Source organism: Schistocerca americana, chromosome 6 (assembly GCF_021461395.2).
Source record: "Schistocerca americana isolate TAMUIC-IGC-003095 chromosome 6, iqSchAmer2.1, whole genome shotgun sequence".
NCBI lineage: Eukaryota > Metazoa > Arthropoda > Insecta > Orthoptera > Acrididae > Schistocerca > Schistocerca americana.
The window spans coordinates 132925229-132944963 of NC_060124.1; the positions used below are offsets into that span (position 1 = coordinate 132925229).

General features: G+C 40.5%; 1 protein-coding gene across 2 annotated transcripts in view; it reads right to left on the minus strand.

Annotated features, from left to right (window-relative positions):
- Positions 1-19735, minus strand: part of LOC124619487 (stromal membrane-associated protein 1) — a 144009-nt gene that overhangs the window by 39143 nt on the left and 85131 nt on the right. For both annotated transcript variants that reach the window (XM_047145901.1, XM_047145900.1), the window contains exon 6: positions 7536-7666. In XM_047145901.1, coding sequence (XP_047001857.1) covers positions 7536-7666 — 131 coding nt within the window. The remainder of the gene's footprint in view (positions 1-7535; positions 7667-19735) is intronic.

A 19735-nucleotide genomic window follows, 5' to 3' on the forward strand; every position in this document is an offset into this window, starting at 1 on the left:
CAATAAAGAAAAGCCAAAAAGGAGGAGGGAAAGCAACCAACCAAAGTCGCAAGAGAAAGCAAAGTCATGAGGATAGCCAGGCCGACACAAAGATGAACACAAAGAGAAGGCATGGAAGGGGCAAAGGGAAAGCAGCCCAGAAAAGAATAAAGGCTGCAATAGCTCAGAGACCCATGCACACCCCTCACATAACCACGAAAGAGCTGTTGGCCCCTTGGGGGACAAATTTTGAGATTTCAAGTGTAAGCAAAGACAGAAGTTATGATTAAAAAAATAAAAATGGAAGGACTTCTGTATCTCTGAACATGTGAGCAAAAATCTTAAGCACTAACAATGACATCTTTTGAAGTGAACTGTTTTTAGATGGAGAAAACAAGTCAAATGTTGTGTGTTTCATGAAGACCGCATATGATTTTTTACTTTGATGAAAACTAAACATTTGGTGACAAAAATACGTATTCCATTGGAATAGCAAGACAGATTTAAGATATCTTCACCAATTTCAGAAATAACCTCTTGAAAGAAGTGTATAAGGCAAGGAAGAACTGCATAAACCAACACGATAAGTGACTCCCCAATGTTGTTCAATCTGTATATTGAGCAAGCGGTAAAGGAAACGAAAGAAAAATTCGGAGTAGGTATTAAAATCCATGGAGAAAAAATAAAAACTTTGAGGTTTGCTGATGACATTGTAATTCTGTCAGAGACAGCAAAGGAACTGGAAGAGCAGTTGAACAGAATGGACAGTGTCTTGAAAGGAGGATATAATAAAGATGAACATCAACAAAAGCAAAATGAGGATAATGGAATGTAGGCGAATTAAATTGGGTGATTCTGAGGGTATTGGATTAGGAAATGAGATGCTTAAAGTAGTAAATGAGTTTTGCTATTTGGGGAGCAAAATAACTAATGATGGTCGAAGTAGAGAGGATATAAAATGTAGACTGGCAATGGCAAGGAAAGCATTCCTGAAGAAGAGAAATTTGTTAACACTGAGTATAGATTTAAGTGTCAGGAATTTTTTTCTGAAAATATTTGTATGGAGTGTAGCCGTGTATGGAACTGAAATGTGGACGATAAATAGTTTAGACAAAAAGAGAATAGAAGCTTTCGAAATGTGGTGCTACAGAAGGATGCTGAAGATTAGGTGGGTAGATCACGTAACTAATGAGGAGGTACTGAACAGAATTGGGGAGAAGAGAAATTTGTGGCATAACTTGACTGGAAGAAGTGATCGATTGATACGACATATTCTGAGGCATCATCAAGGGATCACCAATTTAGTATTGGAGGGCAGAGCGGAGGGTAAAAATCTTAGAGGGAGACCAAGAGATGAATACACTAAACTGATTCAGAAGGATGTAGGTGGCAGTAGGTACTGGGAGATGATGAAGCTTGCACAGGATGGAGTAGCATGGAGAGCTGCATCAAACCAGTCTCTGGACTGAAGACCACCACCACCACCACCACCACCACCACCACCACCACCACCACCACAACAACAACAACAAAAACAAAAACACAAAAAAAAAACAACTAGTGACTCCAATAAAATGTTTATTCTACTATGTTATTGTCAGTTACTGCTCACTGTGGTATGTCTTATTTTACAGGTATTGTGTGGTTTTTCATTCAAGAAATATTTGAGTACATAGTGTACAAACTGCCAGTACTTCCACTATTTTCTTTATCTTATCAACCATACTTTCAAATGTATAAACTACTTTCAAAGTGCCAAAATGTACTACAATAAATAAAATGTCTATAAAATGCTGCACTGTACAATGTACTTGCGGTGAGACAGTTGCAATTCCTGAAATCCATTGCCCGTGGCCTCTGGCCTGCGAAGGAGCACCACAGTCCTGAATCCACGGATAAACCACGAAAATCTGCCAGATTACAACACACACAGACAGACCTGGCCTGCAGGCGAATCAGTGGGACTAGATCCGACAGGCAGGGCCTGCACATTAGTGGGAAACAATCGGCTTCAGATTGGCAGGCCTGATCCATTAGATATACCCACAGAAATGGCCTGCAGTTTTGGCCCGTCATGGAAGTACACTGGTGTGGCCAGCTATTTACTTGTCAGAGACACCACATTGACGAAATGAGAATGCATTGATCAATCCATCCAACAGATAACTTGCATGAATACTTTGAAAATCAATACTAATGAGGATAGGTAACAACTCACTGTGAAGATGATCACTGAGTCGCTGACAGGTATATAGAAAAGACAATCACACTCTCAACAAAATTTTTGGCCAAAGCCTTTGTCAGAACACGAGCACACACACATTCACACAACCATTCAGACAACTCATGCACACATGACCACTGTGTCTGGCCACTGCATCAACAGTCTCCAGCAGTAAACAAACCATTTCATCTACTCAGACCAAAACTAGATTTTTCCTTGTGTTTATTCAGATTTCTCTGATATTTCCCTGATATGTATGAAATTCCCTGATTTCCAGAACTTGTGGCAACCCTGGGTTTAAAAAAGTAACTGCAGTAACCTGCAACAGTATTAATTTCATAGCACAAGGTAAGTGTGTACCTGTCATTTTGAAATGGATGATTCATGATCTGAGGGGATGAAATCTCTATCATAGGCCACACCATGATTTTTCAAGCCAAAATCTACGAAAAAAAGTGTAACCTATATTAGCAAAAATAGGGTATCTCCTGGGTAATGCACCTAAAGTCAATGCTGTAGTTATTAAGCAGAATCTAGCAGTAAGAATATTGTGTGAAGTAAACAGTTCATCTTATAGAGGCCTCTTTAATGATATTTTAATTCTTACACCTACTTCTCAGTACTTTATTCCTTCTTGGTTTTAGTTACTGATAGTAAAAATTAGTTTGAAGTACACAAAAAATGACAAAAATAGTTTTCATGGACACATTGCCTGCTGGTGTGGAGTTCTAAGTGGAGTAGCATACCCTGTTGTAAAAATATTGAACAAGCTACTACTAAACAAAGCATGAAACTAGGACTCCCTACCAATTAAAAAGAAAATTAACACTTAGCATGTGGGTGACACAGAATTACGGCCCATGCAGAAAATGGAAATGGGTGGCAGACACAATGCTATGTCACCCCATTTATGATGATTTTCCACAGTGTCAAACATATTCTTTACAGCTCCTGGAATCTTACGAGTACTGCAGGCTTCGTAGTTTCTGCTATGACCTCTAGATGTTGATAGTGATATCACTGGAAAAATTTATCATTTCTGAAACCTTTATTATCGTGTCTTGCTTCAGAGGTGTTAGGTGACATTTGGGTTCTCTCCATTTAGTGCCTTTGTGTTCAAAATGTGCAGTGAAGAGGTGAGGAGAAACCTTTGGAGAAAATGATTTACAAAAACCTTGAGTCTACGTATGATTACAACCTGGTGTGTGATGACAATTCAGATTAGATGTCTCAGAGTTTTAGACTTTTGTTTTAAGATGAGTTGCTGTATACGTTTCTCACATTACTTTCAGAGACTATTGTTATGAACCATTCAGCTGCAGGTACATCATGAAATGAATCTGAACACATGAGTCTACTGAATGTAATGTTGGAGAGTGTATTTCTCCATTTTTCAATTTTTATCACACTATAATCTACTATGAATGTTAAATTTTGCTTTGTTCTTGTGTTTTGTGTGTTTGTTTACATATAAACTGGCTGCAAAAGAAATTAAAACAGAATGATCATATGTCTGCTGATACATTTGAATGATTCCTTTTCAACTTTTTTCTCTTCCTATAATGATTACTACTGAACTGAATTTTCATATGTGTATTCAGATTCACTACTAGCAATAACAGATTATGTCTTATTTAAAGTAAGTATAATAAAACTAAAAAGTCTTGAAATTCCAACTACGTACTTGTACAAATGAGTTATAACTTAAGAAAATTAGCCATCCACAGGTAATGGCAGCTACCTGTGAGACCAGCCCTAGAAGTGCTAAGACCTTTCTCATTTCATATGTCTACGTATTTGATAGCATGCTGAAAAGTAATGCCTCCAAATTAATGTGAAAACAGTTTCTTAAATAAAACAAATGTTAACATCCTACATGTCTAAAAATTTGTGGTTCTCTCCCACTAGAGGGCTCTGAACTTTGTGGCTGAGAAACAGTGTGCTGTAAATGAATTTGTAACTGCAGAAGACTTCGTCCACACAATGAACACCCTGTCCTTCAGCATGACACACGAGCACTGTGACATCTGCAACAACATGGCACCTCTGTTTCACTGTCATCGATCATCCTCCACATAGTCCTGACATCTACATCTACACCATACTCCACAAGCCACCTAATGGTGTGTGTCGGATGGTACTTTTTGTACCACTAACTGAGCCCTCCAATACTATTCCACTTGCAATTGAGTGTGGGAAGAATGACTATTGGTAATCCTCTGTATTCGCTCTAATTTCTTGAATTTTTCTCCTTATGGTCATTATGCCAGACTTGTGGAGGGAAGTAATAAGTTGTCCAACTCCTCCCGGAAAGTGCTATCTCGAAATTTCAATAGTAAATCTCTTTGTGATGCACAATGCCTCCCTTGTAATGTCTGCCAATGCAGTTTGTTGAACACCTCCATAACACCCCTGTGGCAACTAAATGAACCCGTAACAAAACTTACTTCTCTCTCTCTCTCTCTCTCTCTCTCTCTCTCTCTCTCTCTCTCTCTCTCCTGATCAGTCCTATCTGGTAGGGATTCAAGGTAGATGAACAATACTGAAGAATCAGTCAAACGAGAGACTCTAGCCATTTCTTTCATGGATGAGTTACATTCCTTAAGGTTCTTCCCATGAATCCGAGTATGTCATCTGCTTTTCCCACTGTTATGCAGTAATTCCACTTACAATCGCTATGGATAATTGTTCCTAGATATTTTACGGCAGATGCTGTTGCCAGCTGTTTGTCGGCAATAGTTTTGCTATACAGTAGTGGATTTCCTTATTGTATGTATTGCAATATGCTTCATCTATTTATGTTCAGGGTCAACTGCCAGAGCTGGCACCAGTCATCAACTCTCTGGAGGTCATTCAGCAGATCGTTACCATCTTCTGGTGTTGCTACTTTGTTATAGACAAGTGCATCATCTAGGAACAACCTTACAGAGCATTTGACACTTTCTACAAAATCATTTATATATATTGTAAATTGTAACAGTCCAATCACACTTCCTTGGGATATACCAGAAATTGCCTTTACATCTGTTGATTTTGTTCCGTTAAGAGCCACATGTTGAGTTCTGTCTGCAAGGAAGTCTTTAATCCGGTCGCAAATCTGCTCCAATACTCGATCAGCTTTTTTTTTTCTTTCCACTAAATGTCAGTGCGGGGCAGTGCCAAATGCCTTCCTGAAGTCGAGGAACACAGCACCAACATGAGTGCCATTGTCTTATGGTGCTGTGGATCTCATGAAGGAACAGAGCGAGCTGAGTTTTGCAGGATCTCTGTTCATTGAATCTACATTGATTTTTATAGAGGGGATTCTCCTCCTACAAGAATGTCATAATTCTTGAGCATAAAACGTGTTCCATAATTTTACAACAGGTTTATAGGTGTGTGCATCTGTCCTATGGCCCTTCTCAAAAACCGGTATGCCTGTGCTTTCTTCCAGTCACTAGGTACCCATGGTTGCCCAAGTAATATACAATAAATTACTGCTATAATGGGAGCAAGTTCTTTTGTGTAATCTTTGTAGAATCGTATAGGTATTTCATGTGGTCCCAATGCCTTGCCATCACTATGCGATTGTAGGTGTTTTTGTATTCTGAGATTGGTTATCTCAATATCTGCCTCCTAGACTTTCATATGATGACAAAGGAGGGACTATTATGATCTGTGGCGAAACAATTTCGGAAGACTTAATTCAGTATTTCAGACCTTTCACTGTTAACTTATGTTTCGGTGCCAGTACGGTCACTGAGTAAATGACTAGATGATTTGGACCCACTTACTAATTTTACATACAACCAAAACCTCTTAGGGTTTTTACTCAGATAGGTTGACAAAGTTCTATGTTTAAAGTCACTGAATGCTTCTCTCATTTCTCTCCTTATATCCATTTTCACTTTGTATGGCTTTTGTTTGTCAGCGAGGGTTTTACTCGTCAGCGAGGTTTCTACTTCTCCTGAATATGAGATATAATTCTCTTTGTTTAAGTAGTAATATCCACACGGCTATTAAACCATGGTGAGTCTTTCCCATCTCATAAGACTTTATTTGGAACATACTTTTCTAGGGCATATTACACGATTCCTTTGAATTTTTTCCATTCGTATTTCCAAATCATTGTCCTTATCACTGAATACTTGATGCTGACTGCTCAGATACTCAGGTTTGTATAATGTCATTCATGCTAAACAAAAATATTCTCCTACTTTCCTTAACATATTTTGTCAGACCCTTTGTCGTAGACACTGTAACAGCATTATGATCACCGATACCTTCCCCTGTGTTAACTGATTCGATAAGTTCAGGTCTGTCAGTCACCAGGATGTCTAAGACATTACTCTTTTGAGTTGATTCTTTAACTACCTGCTCTGAGTAATTTTTGGACAAGACATCCAGAACAATGTCACCCGAATCCCTATCTCTACCACCAGTTTTGACAGCGTGACACTCCCAATCTATATCTGGCACATTGAAGCACCCCTATTACAACAGTATTTTTAACAATATTCTGCAAGTCCTGTCTGAGGCGTTCTACCACTAGAGCTCCAGATTCAGGTGGTCTATAGAATCATCCATACTATTTTTGACCATCTTTGATACCTAACTTCACCCAGATTAATTCACAATCTGAAACTTTGATAACCTCAGTAGATTTTATCGAATTCTTTACTGTATAAACACGCCACCACCACTGGTGACTAATCTATCCTTACAATAAATATTCCAATCTGAACTTAGTATTGGGAATGGAAAGTTGGTTGAAACCAGACGTTAATGACAATGAAATCCTATCTGTGCATTATGACCTTCAGAGAGCAATATGAATTCTGGGACCTTTCCCTGGATGCTACAGCACTTTAATAAAATCATATTAACCTCTTCTGCCTCTGCTCTGTGACAATGCAAGTTCTCTGAGCACATTGTGGCTAATTTATCAGGCAAATCATCTTTGATCCAAGGGAAGGTTTCTATAACCTAAAAAAGCCCCATGTGCAGACCATGTGTACTCCACTAACTCAGTAGCCACTTCCTGCGTGTAGTGCACACCTGACCTATGAGGGGGAACACTGCGATTCTGTAATCGATAGTGGAGGTCAAGAAATTCACATCCAATACCATCGCAGAGTCGTCCAAACCTCTGGTTTAGACTTTCCACTATTCTTCAAAGCAAAGGACTGTGATAAACCCTGGTACGATGCTACAAATAAACAGCTGGCCTGCACCTTGCATGCGATTCTAGTTTAGTAGTAATTTACAGGCAGCTGTATTTATATTACTAAGTATAGATTTAATTTTCTTGTGTCTTACAGTAAGCGACACAGACAGCAAAAAGATGATTCACCTGCATTGGTGCTGCTGGTATGGCTGCTCCTGGCATCATACCATTTGGGACAGCAGCTGCAGCAGGAACCGCATAAGGCACAGCTGCTGCAACTTGCGGGAATGCTGTAGTGGGCTGAGTAAATGCACCACCTGTGAGCAAAAAGTAGTCTTACTCTTTATGAACGATATGTTTTATCGGTATTAAAATATTTGCAGTAGTTTCTCTGATAAGTATGAATACCAGTTTTACATTTCCAAGTAAGTAGGTTTGAGTTATCAGTGAAATATGCTGTGAAATTCTGCTTCTTATAAAGAATAAACATTTCAGATAATATTTTTTCACATATTATCTCATCCACGAAAAACCTGCAAAGCTTTAACGATTCTAGAAATTTTACATTGTTTAAATTACAGTTAAATTTTGTAATTCTGACTGGTAAGAACTAATAATTTTATTTTAGTCCAATACCGCAGAATAACACTGCAGCAATGAAACATAAATGAGATACCACCACCAAGATAAAACTTTAGTTGAAAGAAAATGCGCCATTTACAGCAAGAATGCACAGTGCACACGTGTCTGCCGACAGCAAAATGTGTCAAAGGTCTTAGGACAAAGACTAAGCAAACAATGAACTGCTCTTGATAACCGTGACGTCACAACTGTTCACATTTCTAACTGGCATAAAAATATAAATATTGTAAATGACATTCTGAGAAGTGTTACTTTCAAAGTACACTTCCTTTTATGCAAGATGAATTGAGCTACTTGTGAGAATGTGCAATGAGTTTTTAAATCACAGAGCATATGACTCATCGAGAACTTAACACCTTGAGGACCAGCCACTTCGAAAAATTTTGGGGCCACAAGACCAGCCACCTATGTGATTATTTACAATTTTATTAGCCCATTTGTGTACGATGAATCTTAAAGGGTAACACATGAAGAAAGACCAAGCTTCATGGTTAGTTTTTCATATTGATTTTAGTTCCTTCATAGATGACAAATTATACATTAACAATGGCAAGAAATATGAGTATTCCTGAAAAAAGTACAAAATGAGTTCTTTGGTCGTTTCACACATAATTGGTTTATCTATGGAAAAGTCCAAGTATTCTGGCATTCAAAGAGGTATATTGGGATCAGAGCATTATCAGTTTGCTTCTTTTCTGCTTGTTTTGCCAGTAAATTGCTTCACTTTGTCCAAACCACACTGCAAAGAGAATGCACTTTTTTTTGTTGGTTTCAGTTTCCTGAAGTGCTGGGAAGTTCTACACCAATGCATAAAGCTTTGCCATTCAAAGGACTGGTAAGATTTACAACTCCAAGGAGAAGCACAAGGGCTATTCAGAAAGTAGGGAACATTCTGGCATTAAAAAAACTAAGTATAAGAAATACATTTTATTATATACATCTGAAAGGGCAATTCACATACTTCTTTTCCACATAGTCACCAAACACATAGAGGAACTTATAGCGGTGGACAAGCTTTGAAAGACCTTCGTCGTAAAATTCTGCCGCCTGAGACTTCAGCCAGTGAGTCACATCCGCCTGGAGTTCTGCATCGTTATCGAAGTGCTGCATTGCAAGCCAGTTCTTCATCTTGGGAAGCAAGTGAAAGTCGCTTGGTGTAAGATCGGGGCTGTAGGGTGGATGAGGGAAAAAATTCCCATTTGAATGAATTAAGGAGTTCTTATGTGTGATTTGCCATATGAGGTAGAGTGTTGTCATGCAAAAACAAAATTTTTGACGTCAGCTTTCCTAGGTGTTTGTTTTGAACTGTTCTTCTAAGGCTGTGCAAAGTATGACAGTAGCGGGCAGAATTTATGGTTGCTCCACGTTTGAGAAAATCAATAAGAAGCACACCCTGCCTATCCCAAAACACTGTCGCCATCAACTTCCTTGATCACAAGGTTTGCAATCATCACCTTGGGTTTTTTTTTTTTTTTTTTTTTTTTTTTTTTTTTTTTTTTTTTGGGGGGGGGGGGGGGGGGGGGGGACCCTCATGTGCCGCCCCCCCCCCCCCCCCCCCCCACTCCATGGACTGTAATTATGACTCACAATTGACGTGTTTCACCCAAGTATCGTCACCGGTTACAATTCGATCCAGTAACGAACCACCACGTTTGTGGTAGGCCTCCAGAAATATCAACATTTTCCCCATTTGTTGTTTACGGTGCTCTGTAAGCATTTTGGGCACCCATCGTGCACAAAACTTGTGGTAGCCTAGCTTTTGAGTGACAATTTCAAACAACAAAGTCCATGAAACTTGTGGAAAAGAAAGCACAAGCTCCGTTATTGTGAAGCGAGGGTTTTCACGAATCGTTTCATCAACTTTGGCAACAAGATCATCAGTCACAATGCTCGGGTGTCCACTTCTCTTCTTCATGAATGTTGGTCCAGCCAGTTTTAAACTGAATGCACCTTTTCTGGAAGGAACAGTCACTCATTATGTTGTTTCCGTATACTCCACACAGTTCACGTTAAATTTCTATAGGTTTTAGATTTTTTGCCAACAAAAACTTTATCACAGACTGCACCTCACAGCTGGCAGGATTTTCAATTGCAGTGCACATTTCAAATTCGAACATCGACAAAAACCAGACTCACAGAGACGTTCCTGCTGTCACAAATGGATACCGAATGAGCTGCCAAGTATGCACATACCAAAATATACACGATCAGCACGCACCTAGGGGTGTCAGACGGAAATGTTCCCTACTTTCTAAATAACCCTTGTATGTTGTCACTTAACACTGAAAAAATGTACTTTCACTGAGAGGAAAAGTGAATTTTCACCCAATCCACCCAGGGAAAAGAGAATTTTTCACCAGGGAAATTCGAAGGATTTTTTCCCCTTTGGCCACATATACACCCTGGATAATGTAAATATTTCCGGCAGTGTGCATATAAAATGATTACTGAAAGCATGTAAAATGGCGAAAACCGTTTATCCACACACTTACAATGTGACAGGCATATTATTCACTCATTTTTGGTTGATTCTTATAGTTAAGGTTAACATACTGATATTTGAGATTATTATTTTTAGATCTTTATTGAAGTGTCATTGTTCCACAACATATGAAACTCTGGCTGGGAATGTAATAAACTGCTGGGAAGAGACGGTGTAAGAGAACACAGATGATTCAGAATTTGGAGGAGACTCAGAAGTGCAGATGCAGCACGTAAGGCAGACTGTTTACCTGTGCTTTAAGTGTTTCATGAACATTGTGCAACTGACAGATACTGACGTGGCTGCAAATTGAATTTACGTGCATAGTCTGAAGTTTGAGATCTGAAGTGGTTGTGAACCCCAGTCCTCTGTGAAATTTCTTCCTCCTGAGGGGATATGTTGACTAACAGAAGTTGACTTTGCACATTTCCTGCAGACATTGAGCATTTTATTGATTACGACTTACAAAGAGATCACACTGACATGTATTTCATTATTGCACTGGATAAAACCATTTTTGACTCTTATAGGGTTCAAATAAATCTTACACTTAGTCACAATATTATAAAAAGGACAGTTGCTAATCACCACACAGTGGAGATGCTGAGTCACAGATAGGCACAACAAAAAGATTGTCACGAATAAGCTTTTGGCCAACAAGGCCTTTGTCAAAAAATAGATGACACACACATGCGGCTGTGGTCTCTGGCAGCTGAAGCCACACTTATACTTAGGGATATGCTTAAACACACACTCACTCTCAGTGGAGGAGAAAGGGAAACATCCCACAAAAAAATGTGCTTGGACATCTGTTTATTTAATAATTGTGAGAATGTCTTGGAAACGTGCATGCAACTCCTGCGACAGACACTGCAATGATGACATGTAATGATAGTGGCGATTAAGCAATTTTTGCAATGAACTGGAAGGTCACTTGTATAGTACAGATATAGATGTCCCTGCTTTGTTTCCTATAGGAATGACATGAAGCTGAAGAGATGCAACATGGGTAAAACAAGTTTCAAAATGAGCATTATGCAACTATTGAAAAAAGTGGAAAGGAATGCAATTAAAGATGACTGGGTAGCTATGTGAAATGAAATTGTGATGGCAGCAGAGGATCAAACAGGCAAAAAGACAAGGCCCAGTAGAAACCTTTGGTTACACATGGGAGACTGTATTTAACAGACAGAAGCAAAAAAATGCAACAAATGAAGCAGGCAAAAAGGAATATCAGCTTCTATACAATGAGATGGGCAAGAAGTCCAAAACGTCAAAGCAGGAAGAAATGCAAAGCTGTGGAAGTGTGTATGCCACTGGGAAAGATAGATGCTGCATACAGAAAAATAAAAATTTGGAGGAAAGGAAAGCAGCTTTCTAAACATCATGCTCAGACTTAGTACAAGCTAGTACTAAGTGAAAAGGGAATGCTGAAAGGAGGAAGGAATTTTTAGATACCTACACAAGGGAAATAAACTACAAGGCAACATTATAGACAGGGAAGAGAAAGTAAATAAAGTTAAAATATGACACTGCAAGAAAAATTTGATAGTTGACTGGAAAAAACCCGAGTCCAAACAAGGTATTTGGAATACCTATTTAGTCTGCTAAGATTATGTGTAGACTCAACATGCCTGCTTGTGTCACTTGCAGGTGGTATTCCAATTTTTACATAAAACTGCTACAATTTTATTATTACACACTGCCTGTACTGTATTTATATATGTTGGTTTGATGCTGTTGTAAAAATGTTATACATCCATGTTTTGAAGATGGTCATAATCACAGACCAAAATTAATTACCTAGCATGAAATATTGTGATCTATTACCAGAATATACATAAAAGAAACTACCTTGAGTAAAAAAACACTTCCTAAGAATTATTGTGATCCTTGAGAAAATCTGCCTTGTCATATCTAATCCGCTTGGTATGTAGGGTATATGATAGACAAAATACCCTCAGACTTCAAGAGGAATGTGGTAATCCAAATACTACAGGACACAGATGGCTGACAGGTCTGAATACTATCAAACAATCATTTCAGCAAGTCATGGTTGCAAAATAACGATACAAATTATTCACAGAAGAATTGAAAACCTGTAGAAGCTGGCCGTGGGGATAAATAAGATTGTGTTCTGAAGAAATGTACGAACACTGGAGGCAAAAGTGGAGCCTAAGCCTTCTCTTAAAGCACACACTGAAGAAAGGCAAACCTACATTTATAGCAATTTCAGATTTGAAAAAGGCACTTGGCAACATTAACTGGAACACACTTTGAAATTCTGAAGTTAGAGGGAATGAACTACACTAGAAAAAAATTACCCACAACTTTTACAGTAATGGGACTATAATTATTTAAGTTTAATGATACGAAAGGGAGGCAAAAGTAGCTAACAGTGAGGTGAGGCTGCAGCCTTGCCCCATGTCTTTCCACGAGTACACATGAACATGCAATAAGGTAAACAAGAAGTAGTTCAGACACAGAATTAAAGTTTGGAACATACAATGTCTTTAAGAGGATATAAGATGAACATCAATGAAACTAAAATAAGGATATAATTAATTCAGGTGATGTTGAAGGCAGTGGTTTAGGAAATGAGACATTAGGAGTAGAAGTTGTTTGTTGTTTCTGCAGCGAGATTAGAATGGAAAATGCAGGCTGGCAATAGAAGTAACATAATTTATAAAGAAGATAAATATCTGTAACAAAAAATAAGAACTTAAGTGTTGTGGTTGTCTGAAGTGTAGCCTTATATGGAAGTGAAACATTGACTATAAGCATTACAGACAAAAATTATGACAGTTTTTGAGCTGAATTACCAGGAAAAATGCTGAAGATTACTGCTGACGGGTATACTAAATAACTAATGATGGATTAAACAGAGTTGGGGAGAAAATAACTTTGGGGTACAATTTGACAAAAAGAAGGGGTCTGTTGATAGGACACAGCCTGACACACATCAACGACCAGTCAATGTGGTTATAGGCGAAAACCCAGGAATTGAAAATTGCAGAGGAAGACCACAACTCAACTACAGTAAGTTAATTTCCCATTGATATAGTCTGACATACTTATGCAGAGATTAAGAGGCTGGCATAAGACAGATTAGCAAGTGGAACTTCTTCACACCAGTCTTCAGACTGAAGAACCACCATCGCCACCAAAAGCGTAAACATTTGTCACTTTTCTGGGTATATCTATATTACATCTAAGTCAGCCACTACAGAATGTGAATGAAGTGAATTTAGTTGCATATCACACAAAAGAAACTGGACGAGTTTAGGATACACTTGCATTCAGAAAAAAAGAGCACGCCTTGAACAACTAGAGATAGGACGTTCATATTAACAGTATATGTACATTAGCATATTCTGCAGAAATGAGTCGCATTTCAACCATGTAGGCCTGTAGGTTCAAGGTCAACATTGATATCATGGTTTAACAGCACCTATCAGTATTAATTGCTATAAACTGGAGGCAATGGATCAGTGTGACTTTAGCAGACATGCAGGATGCCTTCTGGACACATGAGCGAACTGTACCGTCAAATCAGAGTTTGAAAGAAGGCGCATTGTTGGCATGAGAGAATGTGATGCATCCATCTAGGAAGTTGCTGCCTATGTGGGATGAAGTGTTTTGGCAGTGAAGTGGGTGTTTGCAGATTGGTTCATGGAAGGCCGTAGAACACAATGAGATGGGAGAGGTCACACCACCCAGACCACTTCCCGAGAAGATTGACACTTCATCCAAATGACAAGGACAGATCTGCATCTTCATAGGCTCTGGTGCAATGGGCCATGAAGCATGGAACTAGTTATAAGGGCCCATGTTGGACCCTGTGCCTACTGGGCAACAGGACACACACTGAACTGAGAAGACTGATATGCTAATCATTTCTGCAGAAAATACTAATGTACACATCTTGTGAATATGAACGTCCTATCTCTAGTCATTCAAAGTGTTCTGTTTCTTTTTTTCTGAACATGAGTGTCTTTTACTGTATTTTCTGAACAGCTAAAACATGCTGATTGCTGTTTCTATCTACCTGTTGAGTTCAGCAACTCACTTTCCCAGTCCCAGATAGTGGCACCTTGCAAACTCAACAGGTCAGCTTGCCCAGTATAATCTGCACCCCTACTGGAAATTTTGTAATCTCGGGCACACGTAACAGAGGCTTCCAGGTTCTTTGTGCATGCAAGTACTGCTGAGCGGCTGCAGAGAATGGATACAGCAGGCAGACACAGTAACGTTTAAAGTATGTAGGTGAGAATCAGCCGCCTGGAATTGCTATGATGTATGGTGAATTTGATGTACGACTGAATGCTAGTGGGCCTGGGGCTCAGCGCATGCTGCAGCATCCGCTCCATACCTGCAAGGGATGAAGACTAACAGTGTAGCTGGATATGGGAAAATCCCAAGAGGGGAGAAGGATAATAGTAGCTTGCTTAGCAGAATGTGGAACTATCAAGCAATGGTGGATTTTGAGACAAGCTGAAAGATGGCTTCTTACAGCTCTTCGGGAGTCTCTAATAATTTACAACCAAATATTAAAGCAAATCTGAGTACATCTGCAGTCTTAGAAAAATGAAGCACATGCAATGACAACAATATTTCAATATTTTTAAAACAACAAAAGTTAATAATGTACAGTGACTACATACTTTCACAATGAAACTCTGCGCTAAAAAATTTTAAATATTGTACACAATTTCAACATATAATATCTCACATGACATCATTGCATTTCAGCTATCTGCACTGAAAGCTACATATCTATCTATTTCGTGTGTGGCTTCAGCTGCTAGAAACTGCACTTGTGTGTGTGCGTGCGTGCGCCCACTGTTTTTGATGAAGGCCTTACTGGCCGGAAGCTTATTTGTGACGGTCTTTTTGTTGTACCTACCTGCGACTCAGCATCTCTGCTATATGTTGAATGGCAGATTTCCTTTTCATAATACTGTTACATTCCATCCTGGATTTTCCACTGTTTGATCTATTTTATTTCTTTATTTATTACATTTGTTATATCTTTCCATCATGGAAAAGTATATCAGAACATCGTATTCTCCGAATTTACACAGCAAATGAACATAGCATCAATACTTCATATTGCGCCATAATTTTTGTCTTATTTAGTGAACAGTTTACTATTTTGCCAGTTAACTTTACTTAAATGTTGACTTGCAAGTGCTTTGAAAAAAATTTTGCCAATTTAAATGTGGTTTGGTTTTGATTTTGTTTTGCTACAGGGCACAAAAAACAAGTGCCATCATAAGCGCCCAAGTCAAAACTATAGAACACGAAGACAGAGGAGTTAAAAAACGACTGTGTGTCAGTCCCAATTGACATAATAGAAGACTGCTAAGACAAAAATGTGGAAAAAGGGCTAAAATAGGCACCATAAAAGAAACGAAGGTACAAAACTAAAAATTAAATGGCCTTCGCCATATTGCTTTGGCAGATGAAAAGTAAAATGTTGCCGACAGCCTGCGCTTCATTTGCTAAAATGACCGATAACTCAGACAGCAAACCCAACCAGGAACGTAAATGGTAAATAAATGGACTTCCCGTCAGGAAGTGGTGGACAGTTAAAACTTGGGCACAATGTGTACAAAGTGGTGGGGTAGTGCCACTTATCAAATGAAGATGGCTAAAAAGGTGGTGGTGGTGGTTGGGATGTTTAAGGGGGACTAAACAGCAAAGGTCATCAGTCCCCCAGGCTAAAAAGGCAGTGCCCAATACGCAGCGTAGTTAAAATGACCTCCTCCCAGTGGGAGGGCTGAGAGGAGGTCGTCCAAGCCGCTGGGAGAAGCTTAATAAGCCAGAGCTTATTCCCGTGAAGGGAGGACCATTGGTGATGACAAAGGGACACCACTTCTTGACAGACAGCAACACAGACAACATCAGAAGGAATATAGGACCTGGCCGGCTGAGGTACGATGACTGCAGCCTTGGCAGCAGCGCCAGCAGCCTTGTTTCCCGGCAGACCCACGTGACCAAAAATACCACATGAAAATCACAGTGGTTCCACCAAGACTGAGCAAGTGACAGTTATCCTAGATCCGCTGCACTAAGGGATGGGCGCTGTACAGTGCACATACACTTTGAAGGGCATTGAGCGAGTCTGAGCAGAGGACACAGTTGAAAAGGTTGTGTTGCTGAATGTACTCCTTGGCCTGGTACAGGGCGAAGAGCTCTGCTATAAATACTGAGCAGTGTGCCAGAAGCCAATACCGTAAGTCATGGGTGCCAACGATTAAGGCACACCCGACCCCATGATCAGTCTGAGTAATCAGTGTATACAAAGATACTACTGCGAAGTTCCATGCAAAGGTCATGAAACTGAAGGCGATAGGTGAAGGATGGAGTAGTGCCCTTATGAAGCAAATGAAGGCAAAGATTAACAAGGGCCACTTCATGAACCCACAGTGAGGGTTCACGCAAACTGGGAAAGCTGCAGGTAGAGTGAAGTTAAGCCGCTGCAGCAAGTGCCAAAAGCAGACTCCAGGAGGTAACACAAGAGGGACACACCCCATACTGGTGATCAAAGGAATCAACGAAGAAGGTGGCATAGGATGGGTGGCCGTGCATGGCAGACAAACGGCACGCATACCTGCTGAGGAGAAAGTCACGGCAGTATGACAGTGATAGTTCAGCAGCTTCAGCATACAGACTCTCAGCTGGGCTCGTGTAAAAGGCACCAGTGGGCAAACAGATACCACAATGGTGGATAGTGTTGAGACGGCTTAAGAGGGATGGGTGTGCAGACGCATGAACACAGCACCCATAGTCAAGTTTCAAGCTGATAAGGGACCGGTACAAATGGAGGAGGGTAGTTCGATTGGCACCCCAGGAAGTACCATCGAGGACACGTAAGATGTTGAGGAACCGAGTACAGCAGGCTGCAAGGTGAGACTCATGGGAGGACCAAGCTTGTTTCCTATCAAGCTTAAGCCCCAGGAATTTCGTAGTTTCAACTAGCGGAAGGGCAACTGGCCCAAGATGTAAAGATGGTGGCAGAAAACTATTAAGTCACCAGAAATTCATACAGACAGTTTTGTCAGTCGAAAAATGAAAGCCATTGTCGATGCTCCAGGAGTAAAGACGATCACGACATCGCTCAAGATGCCGCTCAGTGAGACAGGTCTGTGGAGAACAGCAATACATGGCAAAATCAACAACAAAAAGGGAGCCGAAGATGCCCAGTGGGAGACAGGCTATTATAGGGTTAATGGCGATAGCAAAGAGGACAATACTCAGGACGGAACCCTGAGGCACACCGTTTTCCTGGATAAATGTGTCCTACAATGCAGAACCCACACACATCTCGAAAACTTAGTCTTTTAAAAATGGCTGAAGGAAACAGGGCAGGCGACCACAGAAGCCCCACGTGTAAAGAGTATGGAGGATAATAGTTCTCCAATAGGTATCTTAAGCCTTCTCCAAATCGAAAAACACAGCCACAGTCTGGGAATTCCACACAAAACTATTCATGATGTGAGTGGACAAAGTAACGAGATGATCAACTGCAGAAAGCCGCATTCTAAATCCACACTGTGCATCCGTCAGTAAATTGCGAGGCTCTAGCCACCATACCAGAAGGACATGAATCATACATTCCATCACCTTGCAAACACCGCTGGTAAGAGAGATGGCGCAGTAGCTAGAAGGAATGTTTTTGTCCTTACAGGGCTTAGGTATGGGTATGATGGTGAGTTCATGCCAGGATTTGGGAAATGTGCCCTCTGCCCAAATGCGGTTGTACGTGTTAAGCAGGAAGTGCTTGCCCGCAGGAGAAAGGTGCAGCAACATATGAATGTGGATGGCATCTGGCCTTGGGGTGGAAGAATGGGATGAACTACTGAAAGCACGATCTAGCTCCCTCATAGTAAAGGCAGCATTGTATCGCACATGATTCGGGGAAGAGAAGGGTATCGCCCGAGCCTCCTCTGCTTGTTTCCGATGGAGGAAGGTAAAGTAATAGTGGGAAGAGCTCTAAATGGTGACCCAAGGTGTTGGAGATAGCAATTGGGACCACGATGCCATCGTCTGCTACTGTCAGGCTGGAAATTGGGGAATGGATCTTGGTCCCAAAGAGCCGTCAGAGGTTGGCCTACATTACATAAGAACGGGTGGAACTGATGAAACAACTAATGAACGAAATCCTGCTAGGACTTTTGCTATCCCTAAGAACACTTTGCACGCATCTGTTTATAATGAATGCAGTTTGCCATTGTAGGATGACTGTTGAAAATGCGAAGTCATGTCTGTTTGTGAAATGCGTCGTGGCATGCCTCAGTCCACCAAGGGACTGGGACATGACGTGGTAAAGATGAGGTGCAAGGAATGGAATGTTCTGTGGCAGTAAGGATAACGCTTGTGAGATATTCCACCTGGTCATCACAACTGGAGAAATCTTGTTCTTTGAAGGTCGCCAGGGAGAAGTAAAGCTGCTAGTCAGCCTTAGTAAACTGCCATTTGGGTGTGCATGCAGGTGGGCTAGGAGTCAGGAAATGGATAGCACATGGGAAATAGTCGCTCGAGCAGGTGTCGGAAAGAATGGACCACTCAAGATGATGGGCAAGCTGGGCAGTGCAGAAGGTTGGTTGGTTGGTTGGTTTATGTGATTGAACGGACCAGACTGCTAGGGCCGTTGGTCCCTTTTTCCAAAAACTTCAAACACCCACAAAGAATAAAAACCAAAAATGGAGATTACAAGAGAAGACACAGGACAAGAAAGACTCAGACTGAGACCAGACAAAAGGAATTAAAAATCTCAGAGTGGCCGGCCGGAGTGGGCGAGTGGTTCTAGCCACTACAGTCTGGAACCCCGCACCCGCTACGGTCGCAGGTTCGAATCCTGCCTTGGGCATGGTTGTGTGTGATGTTCTTAGGTTAGTTAGGTTTAAGTAGTTCTAAGTTCTAGGGGACTGATGACCTCAGCAGTTAAGTCCCATAGTGCTCAGAGCCATTTGAACCACACAGAGTGTGACAGTGGTTGGCCGACCAGAGAGAGAAAAAAGGAAAAGCCAACCACCAAGAAACACACTAAAATCCCAGTCTAAAATCGTAGGCTAAAGCACAGACTTTTTTTTTTTTTAAAAAAAAGAAGGGACAAACACTTAGATCAAGTGATAAAGGCCCCCTGCCCAAATAAAATGCAAAATTAAGCCTGCCATGGCAGTGTCATCTGTTAAAAGGGCAGGGGGCATATCTTGCAGTGCAAACGTTTACCTGAGTGCAGTTAAAAGGGGACAGG